Source organism: Globicephala melas, chromosome X (genome assembly GCF_963455315.2).
Source record: "Globicephala melas chromosome X, mGloMel1.2, whole genome shotgun sequence".
Classification (NCBI taxonomy): domain Eukaryota; kingdom Metazoa; phylum Chordata; class Mammalia; order Artiodactyla; family Delphinidae; genus Globicephala; species Globicephala melas.
Window position 1 is genome coordinate 117,698,909 of NC_083335.1, and position 23,128 is coordinate 117,722,036.

Sequence of the window (23,128 nt, forward strand, 5' to 3'; positions counted from 1 at the left end):
CATGGTTTCACAGGGATTCACACACATCAAAGCTCACTAAATGTACACAGTAAACATCTACTGTTTACCTCACATCAGTTATACCTCAAGAGAGCTGCCAAAAAAAGAAAAAGATGCTGATGAGAAACAAATACATAACCAGGGATTGAACATCATCATTAGGGAAATGAGACACGAAGCCACAGTAAGCGACCTCTGCACAGGCACCAGCTCGGCTACAGCTAAGAAGCATCAACACCAAGTGCTGGCAGCTTACGGAGCAACTGGCGTCTCACACACTGCTGGCTGGACACACATAGCGGACAGTCACGCTGGAAGACGGTTTTACAGCTTCTTATAAAATTAAAGATAGAGTCACCAGATGACCAAGCAATTCAACTCTGCAGCATGTCTCACCTCAGAGAACTTGCAAAGGTGTCGCACAAATCCCGTGTACAGACAACAGTTTTATTCATGAGACAAAACTGGGAACAACCTTTCATCCACCAGTAAACAGATACACCGAGGGACGTGTGCACAGAATGCTACTTAGCAGTAAATGCTAAGGACGAACATCGACGATTAGGCTGGGTGAAAGAGCCAGAAGAACCCAAGACAACCACCACATGATCCCATTCACGTGAAATTCTAGAAAAGGCAAAACAACAGCACCATAGGGCCAGGGAGTGACGGTGAGGTAGGCCAGGACCTGGGACGCTTTGCTGCAGGGCTTGCACATGGACAAACATCTCCTCCAGCAACAGATACAAAGAAACTACAAGGGACTAAAAATAACTGCACACACGTGCAGCTGGGCAAATTATGAACAAGACACAAAAAAGTCAGAACCTAACTGTCACTTCTGCGGTGCCAGGAGCAAAGCAGGGTCCTGCACCCATGATCCCTGTACACGGCACCACCACAGGGGTGGGCAGATGCCCAAGCCACGCCCTCTGGCCCAACCCACTGATCAAGGAGGCCAAGGGACGTCCCTGGGGGATTAGCGTTCCCTACCTTGCCAGTGATGTGGATCCACAGGGGTGAACTTTTATCAAATTCTGTCAAACTGTATACTTAGAACTGGGGAGTGTTACTCTGTGTCCATTATATCTCAATAAAGCTGACTGAAAAATAATTGTTCAATTCAAGAAGCTGGAAAGAAGTGACAACAGAAAAAATGTAAGAAAGTAACAAAAATGAAAGCAGAGGTTCATGAAGGAGATGAACAAAAAATTAAAGTACTCAATGAAGTTGATAGATCTTATCTGAAAAAATATAAGTTAACCTCTAGCATGACTAGTCAAAAGGAATCTGAGATAAATAACCCTACGAAGACAAAGGGTCAAATGTGCAGACTTGATGTTCTTGGATTGAAAGAATCAATACTGCCAAAATGAATATACTACCCAAGGCAATCTCAGATTCAATGCAAACCCTAGCAATTTACCAATGGCATTTTTCATAGAACTAGAAGAAAAAAAAATTTAATTTATATGGAAACACAAAGACCCCCAAATAACCAAAGCAATCTTGAGAAGAAAAACAGAGCTGGAGTAATCAGGCTCCCTGGCTTTGGACTACACTACAAAGCTACAGTAATCATAACAGTATGGTTCTGGCATAAAAACATTCAACGGAACAGGATAGAAAGCCCAGAGATAAACCCATGCACCTATGGTCAATTAACCTACGACAAAGGAGGCAAGAATATACAATGGAGAAAAGACAGTCTCTTCAATAAGTGGTGCTGGGAAAGTTGGACAGCTACATGTAAAAGAAAGAAATTAGAACACTGTGTAATACCGTACACAAAAAAACCTCAAAATGGATTAAAGACCTAAATGTAAGACTGGATATTATAAAACTCTTACAGGAAAACAAAGACAGACACTCTGACATAAATCACAGCAGTATCTTTTTGAACCTAGCTCCCAGTGTAATGAAAATAAAAACAAAAATAAACAAATGGGACCTAATTAAACTTACAAGCTTTTGCATAGCAAAGGAAATCATCAAAACAAAAAGACAACACACAGAGTGGGAGAAAACATTTGCAAACGAAGCAACTGACAAAGGATTTATCTCCAAAATATACAAACAGCTCATGCAGCTCAGTATGAAAGAAAACAAGCCAACTGAAAACTGGGCAGAAGATCTAAATAGACACTTCTCCATAGAAGACATACAAATGGCCAAAAAGCACATGAAAAGATGCTCAACACTGCTAACTATCAGAGAAATGTAAATCAAAACTACAATGAGGTATCACCTCACACTGGTCAGAATGGCAACTGTTAAAAAATGTACAAGCAATAAATGCTGGGGAGGGTGTGGAGAAAAGGGAACCCTCCTACACTGCCGGTGGGAATGTAAGTTGGTGCAGCCACCGTGGAGAAGAGTATGGAGGTTCCTCAGAAACCTAAAAACAGAGTTGCCAAGTGATCCAGCTAACCCACTCCAGGGCATATATCCAAAGAAAACCATAATTTGAAAAGATAAACGCACCCCAATGTTCGTTACAGCACTATTTACAATAGCCAAGACATGGAAGCAACCTAAATGTCCATCAACAGGTGAACGGATAAAGAAGATGTGGCACATACGTACAATGGAATATGACTCAGCCATCAAAGAGAATGAAATCATGCCATTTGCAGCAACATGGATGGGCCTAGAGATGACCATACTAAGTGAACTAAGTCAGACAGAGAAAGACAAATATCATACGATATCACTTATATGTGGAATCTAAAAAAATGATACAAATGAACTTATTAACAAAACAGAAACAGACTCACAAACTTAGAAAGCAAACTTATGGCACCAAAGGGGAAAGGCAACGGGGAGGGATAAAATAGGGGTCTGGAGTTAACATATACACCCTACTACATACAAGACAGATAATCAACAAGGACCTACTGTATAGCACAGGGTACTCTACTCAATATCGTGTAATAACCTAAGTGGGAAAAAAATTCTGAAATAGAAATAGATATATGTATAAGTGAATCACTTTGCTGTACACCTGAAACTAACACAACATTGTATATCAACTATACTCCAAAAGAAAACAAAAATTTTAAAAGAATCATACGAGAAGATAAGGAAAAGCTTTAGATAATACATTTATAATCATGCCAACGATTGTTTTAGAAAAAAGCATAAATGACCAAAAGTGATCCCAGAAATTAAAACCCTTAATAAAGCAGTAACATTAAAGGAAATTAAAACTCAAAGAGGAAAATGTGGAGGAAAGCGATCACGGCGGAGGAAGAGGAGGACATGGAACTCACATCCTCCCACAAATACAAGAACAACCCACCTGCGTGCGGAACAGCTCTCACCGGACGCCTACTGCACGCTGGCAGGAGACCTCAGACTTCAGAAAGGGCAAGAAAATCTCCACGGAACCAGGCAGGGCAAAACAAAGAAGAGAAAAAGAGAGAGAGAGAAAGGAATGGGGACAGGACCTGGGCCCCAGGGAGGGAGCTGTGGAAGAGGAAAGGTTCCTGCACCCTGGAGAGTGCCCTCGCCGGCAGGGAGATCAGCGTGGACCAAGGGGGAGCTTCAGGGCCTCAGAGAGAGCACAACAACAGGTCTGAGAAAGGCAACGCAGACAGTGACCTGCACATACGGTGGTCACTGCTGCCCTGTGCTCCCCAGACTGAGACACCCGTCCACTGGGGCGGGTGGGGGCTGGGTGCTGAAGCTTGGGCTTCAGAGGTCAGACCCGGGGAGAGGACGGGGGTTGGCTGCGTGGAGACATCCTGAAGGGGCTGGAGTGTGGCCATGGAGGGTGTACGTGGAAGAAGCCTGGGTCCCCCCAGAGAGGCAAGGCACGATTGTTGGGGGATGTGCAAGGGGAACGGCGGGACCACTGAAGAAGCTTCTCTCCCCAAGCGCGCACGCTCTCAGGCAACAGCACACCGCCTACACGAGCCCCGGGGTGGGCGTGAGCCACCGCTGCTGCGAGAGATGCGGGAGCAGGCAACAATCACTGCCCCTGCCATCCTGGGAGCAGGCCGGCTGCCACTGTGCCTAAGAGACCGGCGAGCAGGTGCTAATCACTGTCCCTGCCCGGCGAGGGCCTTGGGAGCGCGCGCGGGCCACCGCCCCTGCGGAGAGACCTGTCAGCAAGCGTCCATCACTGCCCCTGATGGTAGGGGCCCCGGGAGTGCGCACGGGCTGCCGGCCCCTGCCCACCCCTATTACGGGGGTAACAGCAAGCACACGCTGAGGAAAGAGGTGGCAAGCATGCAAACTAAAAGCTGCCCTTGTGCCCAAAATATTACGGGGCAGAGTCCCACATAAAATAGCCTCCCAAGACTACAACACGTAATTGTTTCTCCTAAACTCACAGAGTAAGAGAAACGTTAAGTACAAGAAGCAGAGAAACCACTCGCAGTTAACAGACCAAGAGAATTCCCCTGAAGGGACAGACAACGGAACAGACCGCTTCATCCTAACAGACACGAGTTAAAGAGGGGGCAGTAAACACCCTGGAGGAGGAGGGGTCCAGACGGCGCACAGGAAGAGGCGGAGTTCGCGTCTCCTCACAACGGGGCGCCGGCCAGGTGCCGGTGGGGCCTCAGACATCTAAAGGGAAGGGAGGGATCCCCAAGCACCTGGGCAGGAGGTGGAGGGGAAGGAGGAGGGGAGGAAAAGTGGAGGTGGGATGGGACCAGCACCCTCGGGGCGGGGAGGGGAGGGGTTCCCACATGGGAGGGGGATCAGGGGGTCAGAGGGGAGCGTGGCCGGCGTCTCCCCCGCCCTGGCGAGCCTGCCGGGGGTCCTGGGCCTACCCCTCAGCCCTCCAGGGCCCCTCCCGCTGTGCTGGGCCTAAGCCCCGCCCCTCAGGCCTCTTCCAGCCCCTTTTTTCTTTTTTCTGCTGTCGTGGTTCTGTTTTGCCTTGTTGTTGTTGTTTTATTTTTAATTTTACAATATTTTTATTTTTCGAATTTTATTTTAGTTTTTATTCTTTCTTATTGCCCTGCTTTGCCTTTTTTTTTTTTTTTTCAGTGCCGTGTGGCTTGTGGGATCCCGATTCCGAGGCCGGGGGTCGGGCCTCAGCTCCTGTGGTAGGATCACCAAGTCCAAACCGCTGGACTAACAGAGAACCTCAGGCCCCAGGGAATGTCAGGCAGTGTGAGGCCACGACCGCAGGGGGACCGCGGGCCACGTCCCCACGCGCATACACCCACCTTGGCCACTCTGCCCATGTCCCCCATGGTGGCCCTCTCGTGCGGGAACTGGGCGAAAGTCCTCTCGATCTTGGCGATGATGGCGTCTACGTTCACCGCGTCCTGCGGGCGGCCTCGGGGGAAGTAGAACGTGGGGATGCTCAGGCTGGCAGCGGGCGGCAGGGGCTGTTCCTTCCTCGTCTGGACCTGAGAGAGAGAGCAGTGAGGACCCAGCACGGTGAGCACCTGCTTCCCGCCGGTGCGTACTGAGCAGAGGCGGGCTGGACCAGAGCGGCTGCCCGGAGCCCAGCGAACCCGACTGTGGACAGAACGCCCAGACCATCACCGGGCTGACTGCAGACACGGGAGGTGACGGGCCCGTGGCGGAGCGCCACACACACGGCCCTGCTTCCCCGATCCTGCCTCGGGTGTGACCCCTCAGGACAAGGACGGCTGCTGAGAGAACCTGCCCTCCTGCCCTCCCGGGAGGCCAAGGTCGGCACAGGCGGGCTGTCCCCTCGTTTGCGTCTCGCGCCTGGAACCGCCTGTCCCCACACCGCCCTTCCCTGTGGACGGGATGTGAGGCCAGCGCCGTGGCTGGGCACGGCCCTCAGAAAGCACCACAGCCCCGAGGGCTCAGCATCCTGGCACAGGGAGCGCCCGGAAGCCATCCTGGAGCCACACCGCGCCTTCCAAACGGCAGTGTCAGGATGTCTGCCCGGTGGCCGACGGGGTGACCCGTGAGCTCGGTGCAGTCACAGGTCAGAAGCGTGCACCACGCATGCAAAGGAGGGTTGCGTTCGCCAATGCCCCTGAGTAGACGGGACCAGTCAGTGGAACCACTCAGGAAGCACCTGCTGGGAGTGGACGCGCTGGGACTGGGCAGCTCTGGGGAGGCCGGGAGGGTGGCTGCACGCGGTGAAGCTTGCTGTCCCTGGACTGTGGGGCACTGTCCCCCTGCAGGATGTGCAGTGTGCCTCTGCGCTGACCCGGGAAGGCCTCCTAGGTGCCAGAAACAGCTGCCCCGAGTCACGGCCTGTAATGCCCATGGAGACTCACGCATCCGGGCATCCCTGATGGGCAGGGACAGGGAAGCACAGTCCAGCCCACGGCCCACCTCCTGGACACACCCCAGATTCCCTGTGGTTGGGGACACGAGGACACACCGTGACGCAGCAGAAAGAGCCCAGGGTCCTGGTGGGAAGCGCTGGAGCGAGGGATGAGCACCCAAGGCCTCAGGCCATGGGACCGGCGGGGGACGGGGAGTGACCAGGTGTTCCAGAGAGGGGATGGCGAGGGGTACGCCCGCCAACGAGGTCTGGGAAACTCAGCGCACCCAGGGCACTAGGGACACACGGAGCCCACGGCCCCTGGGCATCCAGAGACACACGTGGAAAAGCAGATGGAAGGCAAACGCAGGAGAGGGGCTCACAGGTAGCACCGCCCCTCCAGGGGTGGTTACGTCCAGGGGGTTGGGCCGGGCAGCCAGGCCCGCACAGCCAAGGACGGGGCGCGGTGGCGGTGTGCTCACGGCGGGGTGCCCCCGTCCCAGCTGCCCCAACCAGGCTCACACAGCACAGCTCCACGCCCACAAGCACCAGGGGCCCCGCCACCAACCTGCAGCCGAGACACAGCACACGGCCCTCAGGAGTCACGCTGTGCACTGATTCTAACGTTGTGAGCGGAAGTCACTCCTACAGCCTGCAACTCAGGCCGCTTCTCCACCCGCAACACAGCAGGAGACAGCAGGCATCCCCCTCAGTCACACCTCGGGACTTCCCGCGACCCCTCGGTCACATCAGGGACCTCCCGCGTCCCCTCGGTCACACCTCGGGCTGTCCCACGACCCCTCGGTCACATCAGGGACCTCCTGTGTCCCCTCAGTCACACCTCGGGACCTCCCGCGACCCCTCGGTCACATCAGGGACATCCCGCGTCCCCTCAGTCACATAAGGGACCTCCCGCGTCCCCTGGGTCACACCTCGGGACGTCCCGCGACCCCTCGGTCACACCAGGGACATCCCGCGTCCCCTCGGTCACACCTCGGGACGTCCCCTGTCCCGTCAGCCACATAGGGGATGTCCCGCGTCCCCTTCTGTCACGTCGCGGATGCCCCACGTCTCCTGTGTTTCCTGAGGCCCCAGCTGAGGAGGCAGCTGTTCAGTGCTTGGCGACCTTGCACGGGACAGTGACCGTACCAAGAGGAGGTGGAGCCGTCATGAGTCGGCTGTACCAGGTCCGTGTGGCAGCCTGGGGACACTGGGCGACGAGCTCTGTGATCACCACGGGGCCAACACAATCCTGAGGGGCTGCGTTCAGACTTGGCTCAGTCCTGAGGGGCGAGCGGGAGATGGGAGGCGCCCGGAGGGGAAGGAGAGGCGCAGCAGGCCGCCCTGAGGACCGGCATGGCCACGGGCTGGGGCAGCGACAGCACGGGGATGGGGTGGGGAGACGGCAGGAGGCGGGAGGACAGGCCCCGGAGGAGCCCCTGCCCCGGGAGGGGCCGCGGGACGCCTAACGTTCCATTCAGACTCGGCCCTGTCGGCGCCCAGGGACAGAGGCTGACCCCCTCCTCCCAGCCCTAGGACGTCCTGGCTCTGGGATTTGGTTTCGGGGCAGAGCTGCTGGGCTGTGATGCCCACCTACGGCGGCAAAGAACAGCCGCAAGGGAAGCAAGACCCAGCGCCGGTCCCGAGGACGGAGAGATTCGAGGGTTCACGCGTCACCTGGGGACGCCCAGGCTTCACCTGGGGAATGTTTCCTCCGGTTTCCCTCCTCTGGGCGGGTTCAGTTTTCCTCGCCTGTGTTTGGAGGGCAGGATGGAGCGCAGGCCCCATGTCCTGGGCTGTCACCTGTAGCAGCTCATGGCTCACGCGTGTGGAAAGGGCTGCTGGCTTGCACTGACGCCTCTGGCATCCTCCGCGGCGCGGCGGCACTCAGCGCCGGGTGCCACCATCGCCCACCGCCGAAGCAGCTGGGCCGGCTGGTCCCAGGGCAGGCACCCCACCTGCCAAGCCACGGCCGCAGACACATACAGACAAGGTGCCGCTCAACAACACGCGCTATTTTCTCCGCTGTCAGGATGGGGACGCCGCCCTCACCAGCCACCGGGAAGCGAAGGGAAATGAAGCCGCCAAGGACACGGCGGAGTGGAGCCTCGCCTCCTGAGAGCAGGGAGCTCTCCCCACGTCACCAGCTCCGTGGCGCCTGCCCCACGGTCACCTCGTAGGCCCCTCCCAGGAGAACTGGGCTCAGGCAGGAAGCCACGCGCTCCCAAATGGAAGGTCTGAATTGCAGGATGGGACGAAGGGCAAGGAACATGGTGCCTACATGGGTAAATCCACGCACACGCCCTCCACGTACATCGGTAATGAGAATATTGCTTTACCTCTCTTTAAAGACTCTCTCAGGACAACAACATGAAATGAGAGGCTGCCGGCAGTGAAGGGTTTGAAGGTTTTGAGCTGGAGGGTAAAGATACTCACTCTGTACCTAAAGAAACGAAGTCACTGACCTTGTAAGATGAGCAGTAAGCTAGTATTAAGTGCTCCGGCGAGGGAAAGATAAAAAAGAGGGAAAGGAGAGCATAAAAAGAAACATAAATAAGACCGTGAAAATAAATCAGAATGGATTAATAGTCCTTATAAATGTAAATGGATGAAATGTTCCAATTAAAAAACAAAGATCAGACGGAAAAAAGAAAGTAAGACTGACTTACAGGAAACACGTGTAAGATACAAGGACACAGAAGTGGAAAACTTTTAACAAGTGGAAAAAGATATAGCAGCCAACAGTGACAAAAAGAAGGCTGGCATCGTCAGATTCATGCCCAGATAGGGTAGAAACTCTGGATGTGACAGACATGGTCAGGACACCACACTGGGCGTCCATCACGGGAAGCTCTGCCGACCCGGAGCTGACCGCTGCCCCAGCACAGCCTCGGCGCCCACCAAGCCAAGGTGCTGGGGAAATGCAGGGACGCGGCACAGAGGCAGGCCAGGCCCGCTCCCCCGCCACCCCTGACGGACCACCGGATGACGGAAAAACAAACAGCTGGGCACGGACACGAGAGATTTACAGTGTAATCTCTGGGACATAAATAGAGCGCGGCCGGCACAGCTGCGGGACACACGTTCTTTTCCAGCACACAGGGCGCTGTTGGGAGCCGGCCACCTCCAGGCCCCAAACAGGCCTTAGCAGAGCCGGAGGGGACCACGGGGGCTGTTTCCTGAGCTACCTGCGTCCAGGCTGGACGTCCACAATGAAAGTGGACGTGGCACAAATACGTGTGTGTGTGTATGTGTGTTTGTGTGTGTGTGTGTGTGTGTGAGACAGACAGACACACAGGGAGGATTCTCAAGCAGGGCTGAAGCCTCTCAGAAGCCAACACAGCAGGTGGGGCACTCGGCTCCCGGAGCAGGGCAGCTTCCCTCCCAGCGACACGCCTGACGCCCGCCTCCCGGCTGTCACCCAGGCACCGGTCAAGATGACACCTGCTCGCAAAGAGCTATTTCTGTCGCCCGCACGGACACCAGCGCTGCCTGACTCATCACGATTCCAGACATCACGGAGACGCCCGGGGCCCCCAGAACACAGGCGGGCTGAAAACTCGGCCTCATGGGAAAGCACGGCCATCCCTGCGCAGCGGCAGGGGCCCCGGGAGGTGGGCCCGCACAAGCAAGCGCCCAGGCCAGCCTTCTCTAAACGCAGTCTCGCACGGCCAGCGCCCCGTCGGGCAGACGCACTAGCTGGGGTGGCGGAAACGACCGTGGCTCCGACTCTGCCAGGGCAGGATGCAGGGCAAGTGCGGCACAGCCCGGGGGCAGCATCCAGCGGGCCGGCCCCATCCGAGCCGAGACCCAGGGGCAGCGGCCAAGCCCGGCGGGCGGCGCAGGGACACAGGCGGGCATGGCGCCCACCAGAGTCCACCGCTGGGCTGGGAGGCCCTGCAGGCCGGAGCTGCTTCTCCTCCGACCCCAGGGCCCCTCCCCACCGGCTGGCGGCAGGCTCCCCGGCTAGACCTGCCAAGGGCCCGCTGGATGGACAGCAAGAGTCCAAATGTGAAAGTTTAAAGCAGAGGCGCCAACACAAAGATGAGAACGGCTGGCCCTGCGCGTGGGTTTGTTCATAAGTCCTCTAGCCACCACAGGAGAGGGACCGGCGTCGAGAGGCCACATGAGCCACGGAGGTTTCCAGGGGAGAAAAGGTGGCTGGAGAGCCAAGTCTCAGACCCACGAGGAGCTGGGCTGAGCAGGGCGGCTGCCGTGAGGGGACAGGCCGGGGCTCCACGTCCACGAGGCAGGGTCCTGAGACGTCGGCTGGGTCTGCACCCCCGGCCAGAGGACGCTGGGGCCCCACAGGGCCGGAAGGCAGGGCTGGGGGCATGGACGGGACGGGGGGGCGGCGTGAGGGGTCACATCCGTGGGCTCAGGGACCCGGGAGCCCACGTCCGACCCCTGGGTCCTGGGAGCATGGGTCAAGGGGGTACTCAGGGCCCACCCTGCGCGGGGCTGTGACCCCGCGCGGTGTCTGAGACGGTCAGAGTCCCCAGGCCAGGCTGTCGCCGTGTGGAGGAGAGATCAGGTCAACACCCAGCACTGTCCCCCGGGGGCGGCTGCGCTGGGTTCTTGGTGCCCCGTGCATCCACCTGAAGGACCCCACGGGGCAGCTGGACGGGCGTGAGCGGGACCAGAGCACGGTGACAGCGGAGGAGAGCGTGTGCAGAGCCCGAGAGTCAAGCGCCGGGGGACGGAGCGTCAGGACCCGGCTTGGACAGGGTGGGCAGCACGGCCATAGCGGGCCCTTGAGGGCTTGTGACGAGGTCTGAGGGACGTCGCAGTGGATGACCTGGGGGCCTTGGGGCTGCTCAGAGCGCGCAAGGCGCGGGCGCCACAGGCAGGGCAGGCAGGCGGACACAGGCCGCAGGGGCAGGACAGCCTCCCACGCATGACACAGCCTCGCTGCACACCTTCCCTTGGCCCCGAAACCAGCGCGGACGCCCCAAGCTGGCAGCAGGGCCGGCATGTACGAAGCACCCCCTCATCCCTCCACAGTCCCCGTCTGCCCACAAGGCCAACCCCACCTCCCTCAGGCCATCCTCTCCGGCCACACCCCCATCTCCACATGCCCTCCTCCCCACACCTTCCCCAGCTGCCCTCCGCCCCATCATCTCCCCACGCCCCCCACCATCTCCTTCCACCCTCCCCCGATCTCCCCATGCCCTGAGGTCTGCCGACCACCCACGGCTCTGCACCGAGTCCACATTCAAACACCAAGGGGCGAAGGGAGCCAGGAAAACTCTCCTCCCGGACACTCCCCCGATGCCCGCCCCAAGAAGCACTCACTCCACGCAGTGCGTGCGGACGTTTGTGGGAAACGTCACGGGAACACATCTGCTGTAAGGTGAAACTTCTACCTCTTAAAGGCAACCGTGAATCGCGTATCCCAAAAAGTGATTCTGTAAGACCAACAGCCATCCTGGAACAACCAGGCTTTCATGAACAGTTCTGCGTGGAGCCAGGACCCCCCCCCCAACCAAGATCAAGTCACAGCCGCCATGGGGGGAGAGGGAAGGGCTCCCCAATCCAGGGAACACCCCGGCGCAGCCTGTGTGCACCATGTGTGCGCCACGCACACAAACGGTAACCAGCAAACCTCAGACCTCCTCTCTGAAGAAGATCACCCTTAGCTGAGTCCACTTTAAGGTCTCCACGTTCAGATTCTAAACAGACTTTCCTTCTCCACAAGCAACAAACACACATGCATCAGCCACTTGCAGACAGAATTTCACAAGTTGAAGGATAGAGGTCAGACAGAAAAGTACCAGAAGCCCTGTAAAAGTTGAGACATGATCCCAGGAAAAAAATCCAGTTACACTACCAGCAAAAAGCAGGTCTTTTTTCCCACCCCAAACAGCCTGGCTTGATTCGATGTGATTTTTTTTTTGGCCACGAGATGACCTTTCACTCCTCGCCTGGGCGAAAATACAAGTGATTAATGTGCCGAATATCCGTGAGGCAGCAGAACCTCCACTTGCCGGAAGGTCCCAGGTGGCCATGGCTTTTCAACTCCATGGTCCCCTTACACGAATTTACAAAGCACACACGAGGCACAGACACGGGGTTTGCTTCTGTGCGCGCTGAGGAGAAGCACCGTGATGTTTACAAGCCGAGTCGTCACTGAAGCCGCGGAGAAGGGCGCTCCGGCTGGTACGTGCCTGCGATAAAGCCCTTAAAACAACACAGGCGCTCGCGGCAAACCGCGCTCTCCTTTCCAACAGCGCTGCGCTGTCATTACCCAGGGCGCCACACGCTCCAACGACACGGGGAGGCTCGCTGCGCACCTGCGGAGGGTCGAGTCCCGAAGCCTCCTACTGCCCGAGGTCGACACCTCCCCGCCTCGCGCAAGACGCACCACGACGTTGCCCCGCGCCGCGCCCGTGGTATCCGCTGCTAGAACTCCAGGAAAAGAGATGCCGGCGGCTCCCTTCACAGCGCTTTCCCTGACAAACTGCACGGGCACACCTGCTCTCTGCGCGCACGGGCGCTGTTCCAGGGGAGCCGCGCATGGGCGCAGGTGGAGCCCCCCGAGCCCAGGCAGCCCCCCACCCCGACCTCGCCAGAGGGGCGAGGGGCCCGCGGACGCAGCGGACCCGCCCGCCGCACCTGCTGGAAGGCCTTGAGCCTCTTCTTGAAGCGGGAGGGCAGCACGAAGTCGCAGCCGCGGGCCAGCGAGGCCAGCTCCTGCCGCAGGTCGGGGTCCTGGCGCAGGGACAGGTCCCGGAGCCGCATGTCGGCTCGCATGGGCCGCCGGGGCCCGGGCCGGGCGCGTTCGCGGGACTGGAGCTGCGGCTGGCCGGGGCCGGCGGGGTCGGGGTGGTCCGGGCGGCCGGGCTCAGCGCGCTCCATGCGTCGCTGGCCGGCGCTCTGGGGGCCGGGCCTCGGGCGCGCGCATTCCTCAGTCGGGGCCGGGCGGGCGCACGCGGCGGGGGCAGGGGAGGCGTGGCGGACGCGCGGCCCCTCCCGTGGCCCGGGCTGTGCTCCGTGGTGCTGGACGGAGCGCTGGACGCCCGCCCCGAGCTGGCCTGCTGCGCGCGGAGCTGCTCTCCCGCCGAGAGCCTCCCTCAGCTCAGCCTGTAGGCAGGCCGGCAAGGGCAGCGGACCTGGAGACGCCTCCTGCCGGCTCCTGGGAGGGTGGGCCTTCTCTCCGGACAAGGGCAGCCTGTCCAGGACTAAGCGGACCCTGCTACAGAGCCCGCGGCCGGCGTCCCGGCCGCGCCCGCCCAACAGCCCACGTGCGGCCCAAGAGCTGGTACGTCGGGAAAACGGCCCCAAACGAAGGGGGCACCCACCAGCCCTTCAGGAGTTGAGAAGATACACCTAACCGGCAGAGGATGCTCTGACGGCCTTTGTTTAAACTCGGGGTTGGGGTGGAATTCAGGGTCTTACTGCTCTCGCCCTGTCGTACACGGCTGTGTAGGGTGTAGTGGAACGCAGATGACATAGATGGTGTGAGTGGTGTGGAATACGACACAGACGATGCATACTGTCGTGTCACGTGAGCGATGAGAGCACGCGACTCAGCCCCTGACACGAGGATGAACCAGCAGCAGAGCCAGGCCCCCCCTCTGGGTGGTCTTTTCCCCCACATACCGTCTAGATCAGGCCTGCATGTCCCAGCCCTGAAATCCCAGGACCCCAGGAACGCCTGCTCCGGCCAAAGCTGACCTTCCCTGTGCCCTTCCCTCTGCCCCAGACAAAGATGTTGGGGAGATGACCTCTGGGGTCGAAAGGCACTTCACCCACCCACCTTCCTCCTCGTCTTCCTAATGGACTTTCTTGGGGGGAGGGTGGCTTCTGTTTTACAGAGACGCTCGGCAGAAAGCACAGAGCTCCCGTGTGCTTCCCCTGCGGAGCCCAGGTTCCCTGTCACAAGCACCCCGCACTGGGTGCTGCATCTGTTACAGCGATGAGCACACAGGATGACCCCATACTGATATGCTGCTATGAACAGACGTCCACGGTTCCCCCTAGGGCACATCGTGGTGGTGCACATTCTGTGGGTCTGGACAAACGCACAGTGACGTGTGTCCACCATTACAGCATCACACAGCGCAGGGTCGCTGCCCTGGAGCCCCCTGGGCCCGGCCTGCCATTACAGCATCATGCAGCGCGGGGTCCCTGCCCTGGAGTCCCCTGGGCCCGGCCTGTTCATGTCCCTCCCCAACATTGACTTCTTACTGTGTCCATATTCTGTCCTAACCCTAGCTGGGATCTGCCCTTCCCGGCGTGTCCCCTAGCTGGGATCACAGGGCTGCAGCCTCTCAGACCCGCTTCCTCTTTCATTTGCACCAACACCCCGCCCCAAATTCCTCTTCAAACTCCTGTTCAGGGGGCTGCCCTCTCTCCTGTCCTTCCCCTCTGCCTCTTTCCCATCTCTTTACCCTATTTTGTCCTTCTTCCCATTCCCAGAACATCCTCAAAGATTCAGAGGTTGGCTGGCGACCCCTCTGGTTCTCCAGACACGCAGACGGGGCAGTGTATGCCCCGCAACGTGGCCACAGAACCAGCCTAGCTGGTGTAGGGCCACAGGGCCTAAGTTCTGCCCTGTCCAGACCTGGACACAACACGCAGGAAGGCCCCCAATACCACGCCCCAGGCAGGGACCAGGTTCAGGACAAACTTCTGATTTCACGGTGTCGGCAGCGGGTCATCAGTGGCTCAGGGAGATTTCCGGACCCAGGCGCAGCCCTGTCACTCCGCGCTACGTCTCTGCCACGAACAGCCACACCTGCAGGCTCACTCTCGTTCCCCCTCCCCTGCAAACCCCAGGGAAGAGGTACTCCTCCTGTAGCTTGAAAAACTGTCCAGGTCCTCCACTGGGGGCCCCTTCTATGCTGCTCCTCCCAGGGGAAGGCAGAGCATGTGTCCTGCCCCAGACCTGGGCTTGTCCCTGTGCCTGGCCCTGGCCAACCAGCCCACGGGATGGCCGCAGGTCCCGTGCCGGCACAGACTGGGGAACACAGACTGCCGAGAACACAGGGGCTGCTAAGCCCAGGGGTGAGTTTTCACAGCAAAGCTCGGCGCTGCTGCACTGAGCGTGAGAGATGAGCACAAGGGCAGGTGGGGCAGCACAGGAACTACACACCTGGGCAGGCCCTGCCCGCAGGGCCTCCCGACTATACAGACTCTACCTTTCCAAGTCAGCTCTCAACTTTTCTGTTTAAGTTTCTGTAGCGATGCTGGTACACGTGCGTCAACTGCAGTGCTGAGGGGGCATGAAACCGACACCGAGAGAGTCCCCAAGACCCCTCATGTGTAGGTTACAATTTGGCTACAAACCAGAAATTTAATCCAAGTAGAAAAAAGGAATATTTTACTCATTTCTTCACTTCTAGGTAAACTGGGGAAAAATCCATAGCTCCTCCAACGCTCAAATGTAGCTCAGGAGAGAGGGAGACTGAGGCCCCCAGCAACCTTCAGTAACGTTTCTGCCCCAGAGCAAGGGCTCACCTGCAGGACAGCCCCGGACAGAGGGAGCAGGTGAGGAAGCAGGCCGCAGGCCACGGGGTGGAGTGGGCCTGGCTCAGGTAGGCAGCTGACCCCGCGCAGGACTGGCGGCTCCGGGCCGCTCCACAGACGGGGAACATCTGCCCCCCGCGGCCACTGCTCTGAGAGCAGCACACCCACCGAGGCAGCGTCTAGAACCACGCGGGCGCTCGGCACGTGCAGACACAGCATCACCGGCTCTCTTTCCCCTCCTTCAGCCCAGGCCCTGGTGCTCCGGAACCTGAGCCACCAGCCAGGCTGGAGACACTGTCACGAGGAACAGAAAGAGCCATGGGGGCCGGGGGCGGCCCCTCGCTGGCAAAACACCTGTGAAAACTCCTCTCAGCCACGCCCGGTATGGACGGCGCCCAACGCCGGCGGTGCAGACCCTGGGGCTGGCAGCAGGCCACGGGCACCCCTGAGGCCCCGGGTCTCCGCGGAGGCCTGAAGTCCCCGAGACAGCAGAGAACAGCTGATCCCTGCCACCAGCACCCCCTCCCCATGTTGCTCATCCCATGATTCTCTGAGCTCGGAGCCAAAAGCTGGCCAGGAAAACTAAGACGCGATGTACTGTCCACAATTTATCGTCGATGCAGATAAAATAACGATTCCCGACAATCAGCTCTGCAACCCGGCTACAGAGTCACCTCAGCACTGGCCCATCTCCTGCCCCGGCTCCTGAAAGGCCCAGAGGCGGCCAGGCCACGTGCACACGAGGCCCCCAGACGGCGGCGGCTAGAGACGAGTTAGTGCCAGCCTCCTCGTGCGGTCTGAGCGATCTCAGACAGCTCATGGTGCTTCCCCTCTGGCAAAGGAGTTTTCTGGAAGTCTGCTCTTAAGTTTCTGGACTTGTCTGACAACGCTGATCTCTACGCTGCTCTGTGACGACAGCGTGTAGTCTGTAGGACGGAAAGGAGCTGACGTTTGTTCAAATGGGCTGTGGTCTGGGACTCGACACCCAGGGAGGTATGCTTCCAGACAAAAGAGGAACGGAGACCAGATTCACCCCCTGCCTAGATCCTACAGAGCATTTTTAGGAAGAAATGATACCGATATTGAACACCCTTACAGAAAACAGAGCAAGGGGTAACCACTGCCAGCTCCTCTTGGGAGGCCGGCATCCCCCTGACACCACCGCCAAGGACATCACACAGAAGACGGGAGACGGGTGTCCCCCGACCACAGACACACTGACCTCACAACATGGGAGCCCTCAGAGCCCAGCAACGTGCGAGATCATCAGCTGGGATCAGTGGATTCATCCAAGGAAGCAAGGCTGGTTAACACCCACAGATCAAGTGAGAAAACATCACGTGATCATAAAGAATTGGACAAGATTCAACACCCATTCACGTTAACAGTTCCCAACCAACTAAACATACAGGGTACCTTCCTCAACCTGCGAAGGGCGTTATGAAAACACCTGTATCTATGTCATCCTGAGGAAGACGGGATGCTTTCTGGCTGAGCCGGGACAAATCGAGCACCTCCGCTCTCAGCGCTGACCCCTGACCAGGCCCCGAGACCCCAGCTGAAGTGTCGGGCAGGAAGGAAAGTCCCAGGCACGCCGGCCGGGAGGGGTGACGCGGGACAGCTGTCCCTCACGCCAGCACGACCCTGGTGCAGAGTCCTCGAGCATCTACTGACCGCAGAACTGATCAGCGGGTCAGCGACATCACAGGGTGGGGACTCAAGTGCACGGCTGTCGGAAGTCGGCATGCGGAGGTGACGGGAAGACAGTTCCACTCCCAGCAGCACCACAAGGAACAAACGCCCCAGCGACTCGTCTAGGGGAGGCACCGTAAGACCCGCCCTCCCAGCCAGAAACCCTGCGGACAAGGACGAGAGCCTCCATGGCGGGTGACCCGCACTGCCGGGCGGCCACTGCCCCACAGGGTCTGCAGACCACGTGGCCTTTTTGTGTAGAACTTGGCACCATGATTCTAAAAGTCTACGGAAGCAAAAAGCACCCAGAAAAGCCATCCCAACAGTCGTGCACCGGGGCGGGCAGGGTGCTGGTTTCAGCTCACCAGAACACGGGCGACCTGCAGTGCGCACACAGGTGCTCACAGGCGCGGGACAGAAGGTCCAGGAACCAACCCAGACACCTGCGGACACGGGACTTCCGGCAAAGGCGCCGGCACAATTCAATGGGAAATCATTTCAGAAAGCGACGCCGCAGCAATTGAGTAATCACGTACAAAAAAGCACGCTTCGAAACTTACCTCAGACCACACATAGAAATTAACCTGAACAAGACCGTAAGTCCAAGCATAGAAGCGAAATTGGGAAAAGTTCTAGAGAAGACACAGGAGAACACCTATCTGCCCCAGGGTATGACAAAGATTGTTTAGATTATGGACTATACTTCTGGGAACATCAAATAAGTAATCAATTGGACCTCGTCAAAATTTAAAAATTTTCTGCTTCAGAAAACACTAATAAGAATATAAGAGAAGGTGCAGGAGACTGAGACACAGACTTCCAGCTGCAAAATAAACGAGTCAGGGGTATAAATGTACAGTGTGGGAAACAGTAATTATGTAACAGCTTTTTTTTTTTTTTTCCTTTTTTTTTTTTGCGGTACGCGGGCAGCTCACTGTTGTGGCCTCTCCCGTTGCGGAGCACAGGCTCCGGACGCGCAGGCTCAGCGGCCATGGCTCACGGGCCCAGCCGCTCCACGGCATGTGGGATCCTCCCGGACCGGGGCACGAACCCGTGTCCCCTGCATCGGCAGGCGGACTCTCAACCACTGCGCCACCAGGGAAGCCCCTATGTAACATCTTTGTACGGCGACATATCATTACTAGATTCATTGAAATGTATAGAAATACCAAATCACTATCTTGTAGAACAAGAGCGTAGTTTTATAGGTCAATCATACTTCAAAACAAACACTCATAGCAAAAGAGATCAGGTTCCTTACTAGAGGAAGTGCGGGTGTGAGGAGGGAATTGAATGAGGAGGTCAAAAGATACAAACTTCCAGTTAGGGGACACATGTGTACTAGGGATGCAATGCACAACATGGTAAAAATAATTAGCACTGCTACATATGGGAGGTGTTAAGAGTAACTCCTAGGAGTTCTCAGCACAACAAAAGAAAAGGTATCTTTTTTTAATATATCTTTAATGTTGTATCTATACGAGATAACGAACTATACTTATCGTGGTCAGCATCTCACGATTACATGAGTCTAAATATTACGCTGTACACAAACTTATGAAGTGCTGCATGTCAATTATATCTTGATAAAAGAGGTAGAAGAAATGGAACATAAGAGAAGTCATTCACTAGGAAGACAATTTGCAGATCCTGTACATGATAAAGGAGTTGCATCCAGCATACACACAGGACTTACCAACCGAATGAGAAAACCAACGACCCAGTGGGGAAAATGGTAGAGGCTCTGAATGGACACTTCAGCAAAAAAGCCCAACATCACCGTCACCAGGGAAACGCAGATAAAGCCGCAGAGGTGCCCCCAGAGGCCCACATTCCAGAGCGGGGCAGGTCAGGGGCCTGGCGATAGCCAGGGCTGGTCAGGATGGGGCGGGAACAGCCACCGCGCAGCCCCTTGGGAAGGCAATTTGACGGGCTCTTAAACAGCAAAATGCACAGGTGCCATAAAGCCAGCGATCCCTCCTTAGGCCTGTCCCTAAGGTGCGTGGAGACACGGTCCTCACGAGGACTCACAGGCGAATGTGCTCAGCACGAGTACCCGTGAGCTCAAAGCCCGGGACAGGCCCAGGGCCCAGCAGACACAACACGAGGCACCCCCGCTCAGGGAGCAGGGCTCAGCAAGGAGAGGAGGTGCAGACGCACGCGCTTGAACTCGGTGAGCTTTATGGGATGAAGCACACGAGAACGCAGCTGGTAAAAGTCTGCCTGCAGTTGCAGAGGAGACCTCGGACTGCATGGACGTTGCTGAGAGCCCTGGCTGCCTCAGGGGGTGGCTAAGGCGGGGGAGGGTTTGTGCACAACTATTAACGTCCTTGGAACCCTAAATGGGAAGGCACCGCATCTCCAAAACTAAGCCATCCACTCTCGGCCAGCCAGAGGGACACTACAGCACCGCCCTGGACAGTCTGTCGCACCTCTGCACAGCCCGGTGAGCTGCAGCACCCTTCAGCACAGGACGCTACCGACGCCAGGCCACCCCGCTTCACAGCGGAGACGCGGATGACACATGGGGAATGGCACTTCCCAGCCGCTCTGTGGCAGCCGGAGAAGCCCATGTCACAGCCAGGGAGACGCAGATAGAGGTGGAGGTCCAGGACCTCCACCCAGGGCGCCAACAGAGCCCTGCAGCTGCAGGCCTGAGAGGACCCCTGTCTGCCACAGGCAGCCCCGCAAGTCCAAGGACCAGCAGCTGCCCCCCACCTCCTCATGGAGACGCTGCACCCACGTCCTCCTGGAGACCCTGCACCCACCTCCTCGTGAGCCCCCGGACCCTCCCCTCAGCCCCTGTCCTCTGTATCCTGAGGAGCCCCGTTCCGTTGCCCCGACCCCCGCCCGGGTGCCCAGCTGAGTGCTGGTGCCACCCCCAGAGCTCCGCCATCCTCCCCAGCAAGCGTCCTCCAGGGCCCCCCTGCGTCCCTTCTCCTGGGGCCCCGGGGATCCTCAGGGACCCGTGCACCACGCGTCCTCACTCTCCCTTCCAGCACGGCCTTGCAAAGGTGCTTCCTTCTTCCGGGACCACTGATGGGGCACCTGCAAGAGGCAAGGAGCAGGGAAGACCCCGCATCACCGCCCCGGGGCTGCAGCGCAGACAGTCGGGAAGCGGGAAGCAGGTGGCTCCAGGGGATGAAGAGGTGCACGGTGGGTGGTCAGGCTGGCAGGACACGCAGCACAGCCCGGGAGCAGTTCCCAGGCCCAAATGCTGTCCCCGACCCCCGCCATGCGAGACAACCACCACTCTGGCCCCGGCAGGTGTGGGGGAGCATCCACGGGGACCCTGCCGCCTTCCCCTGGTGGGGACCCAGAACGGTCGCACCCGGCCCCTGAAACGCGAACTCTGCCCAGAAGACTGATCCACGCCGCTCCCGAAACCTCCTCCTTTCATCCCGGTCTAATTACACACACGTTCGTACCAACAGCCCGTGTGGGGATACGAAGTGTTCTTCAGCACACAAACGTACCCCTGGAACACGTTTGCGTGGACAGGCTTCCTGTGGGACTGCGCCTTCCTGGACACCCGAGCCTAACCACGCTGTTAAGAGCAGGCAAACAGGGAGCCATGACAGTGGGGTCTGACCTCTGACCCACCACAGGGTCTGCTGGCTCTGTGCTGTCAGGACACTGCAGCCCGGGGCAAGGAGGTGACATCGTGAAGGGACCGGTCAGCGGGCCTCCCGAGCAGACCTCGGCCTCGGTGCTGTGCGCACGGCGGGGTGGACGACTGTCTGCGGGGCAGGGGGTGGCGGGGGCAGCCCTGGTCTCCACCCCAGATGCCAGGGCCCCTCCCCCAACTGCAACAACCAGAAACGTGGCGCACGCGGCCGTCGGGTGAGCAGTGGTGCTGTGGCCGCAGACCGACACACTCACTGGCCCCCCAGGCTCTGTGCTGACAGCTGGTCTCGGGGCACCGGCAGCTCAACTTCCACCTAATCCTGAAAAGCACAGACTCCAGAAACGGCACAGGGTCACTCGGACAGAAACGTTCCCACGTGGGAACACCACGGACGTATTTCCGAAAGCACGGACGCCTCCGCCGTGGCCCCCCTGCAGGCCTGCCCGTGGTGTGAGTACAGCGGCTCCGAGCGCCCAGAGCCCCTGCTCCGCAGCTTCCCCGCAGGGAGCCGATGCGACGCGGTCTGGCACCCCCGGTCCTGTCCTAACCACGCGGACCGGAGGCGGTGCACACGCGCACACGTGGGCCCAGCTCCCGCCGCAGTCACACGCGCCGGCCCCTCCAGCCGCGCTTCCCGCGGCGACACCGCTTCCGGGCCAAGGTGAAGACTGTGTAGACGGCAGGGCCCCTGCTGCGGGGTCCGAAGTGCCTCCTCAGAGCACCCCCATCCCCTGCACTGACTGACTGCCTCCACTGCTCCGAGCACGGGTCCTCCCAGGGGTTCCCAGCAGCAGACCCTGGAACGGGGTAGAGACACAAATTCCACCACCACCGCTGCCCCCGAAACTGGAATTCTGGAAAAGGGCTCAGCAACTGTTTTCACGGGCCTCCCTTCCACCTGTCCACCTGTCCCCAGGACACCCACACATCCATCCAGCCTCAGGACTCTCCCATCCACGGTCCACCTGTCCCAAAGACCGTCTCATCTGTCTCTTCATCCATCCGTCCCCAGGGCCCTCCTGAAGGATGTCATCAGCTCCGCCAAGCAGGTCACCAGGTCACAACACTCACAGAGGCTCCCACAGCACTCTCTGCTGTGGACCTGTTCCCAAACTGCCCTTCAAGGCTCTGAAAGACCCGCTGAGTCTGACCTGAGACCCGCACAGTACTGCCTAGAGTGCTGAGAAAATGAATGCTCCAAAGAAACAAGTGTAAAGTAAAAACAAAAATAAACAAAGAAACAAGTGCAAATCCTAGGCAATGCTGTCACAAACAGGGGTGAGGGGTGGTACACAGCTCTGCTCTAGACAGTCACTAACCCAGCTCCTGAGGCCCTGGGCTCTGAGGCGCCGCCACGAGGACTCCCCCTGCAGGCACACACCACCGGCGACTCTGTGGGTGAGTCCTCTGGGGTGGGGAGGGCCCTGATTCTGCCCCCCCCTACAAGCCCCATTCAAAGGTCCCATCCAACATGGGGCAACGTGATGGACGTGTTCTGCCTTTGTGGGGCCCTGGGGATAATAAAGACCCAGGCTGAAGGTCTGCTATATGGGGAACCCATGGAGATACTCCCTGGCTTTAGCTCCAGCACCCTCCTGAACCAGGACTGAAACAAGACTCAGCCAGGACCACTGAAGCAGGGCCCAAAACCAGGGCTGAACCAGAGCCCTGAACCAGATCTCCTGAACCAGAACTTGAACCAGGGCTCCTAAACCAAAACTGATCCAGGACTCCTGACCAGGACTGGACAAGCAACTGAACCAGGAACCCTGAACCAGGGCTGAACCAGGAACCCTGAACCAGCACTGAACCAGGGCCCCTGAACCAGCACTGAACCAGGGCCCCTGAACCAGCACTGAACCAGGGCCCCTGAACCAAGACTCAGCCAGAGCCTCTGAACCAGGACTGAACCAGGCCTCCTGAACCCGACCAGACAAGGGCCCTGAACCAGGAATGGACCAGGTTGAACCAGGACCCCAGAGCAAGGAATCAAACACGGCTCCTGAACCAGGACTAAGCCAGGACTGAACCGGTGTTGCCCTGGACTGGGTTCGGCCATGTAGTGTCCCCCCCGGGCCACAGTGGCCATCCAGTGGCCGAGCCTCAAGTCAGCCCCTTTCGACCCAGCA

At 58.3% G+C, this 23,128-nt stretch overlaps 1 protein-coding gene across 2 annotated transcripts in view; it reads right to left on the minus strand.

The window, feature by feature from the left end:
• PPP2R3B (protein phosphatase 2 regulatory subunit B''beta) overlaps positions 1-23,128 on the minus strand; it is a 53,014-nt gene that overhangs the window by 24,112 nt on the left and 5,774 nt on the right. The window contains exons 1-2 of one of the 2 annotated variants that reach the window (XM_060292660.1): positions 12,824-13,032; positions 5,181-5,366 (exon numbers count right to left, since the gene is read on the minus strand). In XM_060292660.1, the coding sequence (XP_060148643.1) occupies positions 5,181-5,366; positions 12,824-12,961 (324 nt within the window). In that variant the 5' untranslated portion in view covers positions 12,962-13,032. Of the gene's footprint in view, positions 1-5,180; positions 5,367-12,823; positions 13,033-23,128 lie in introns of those variants that run through there. The other variant, XM_060292659.2, reaches the window with a different exon arrangement.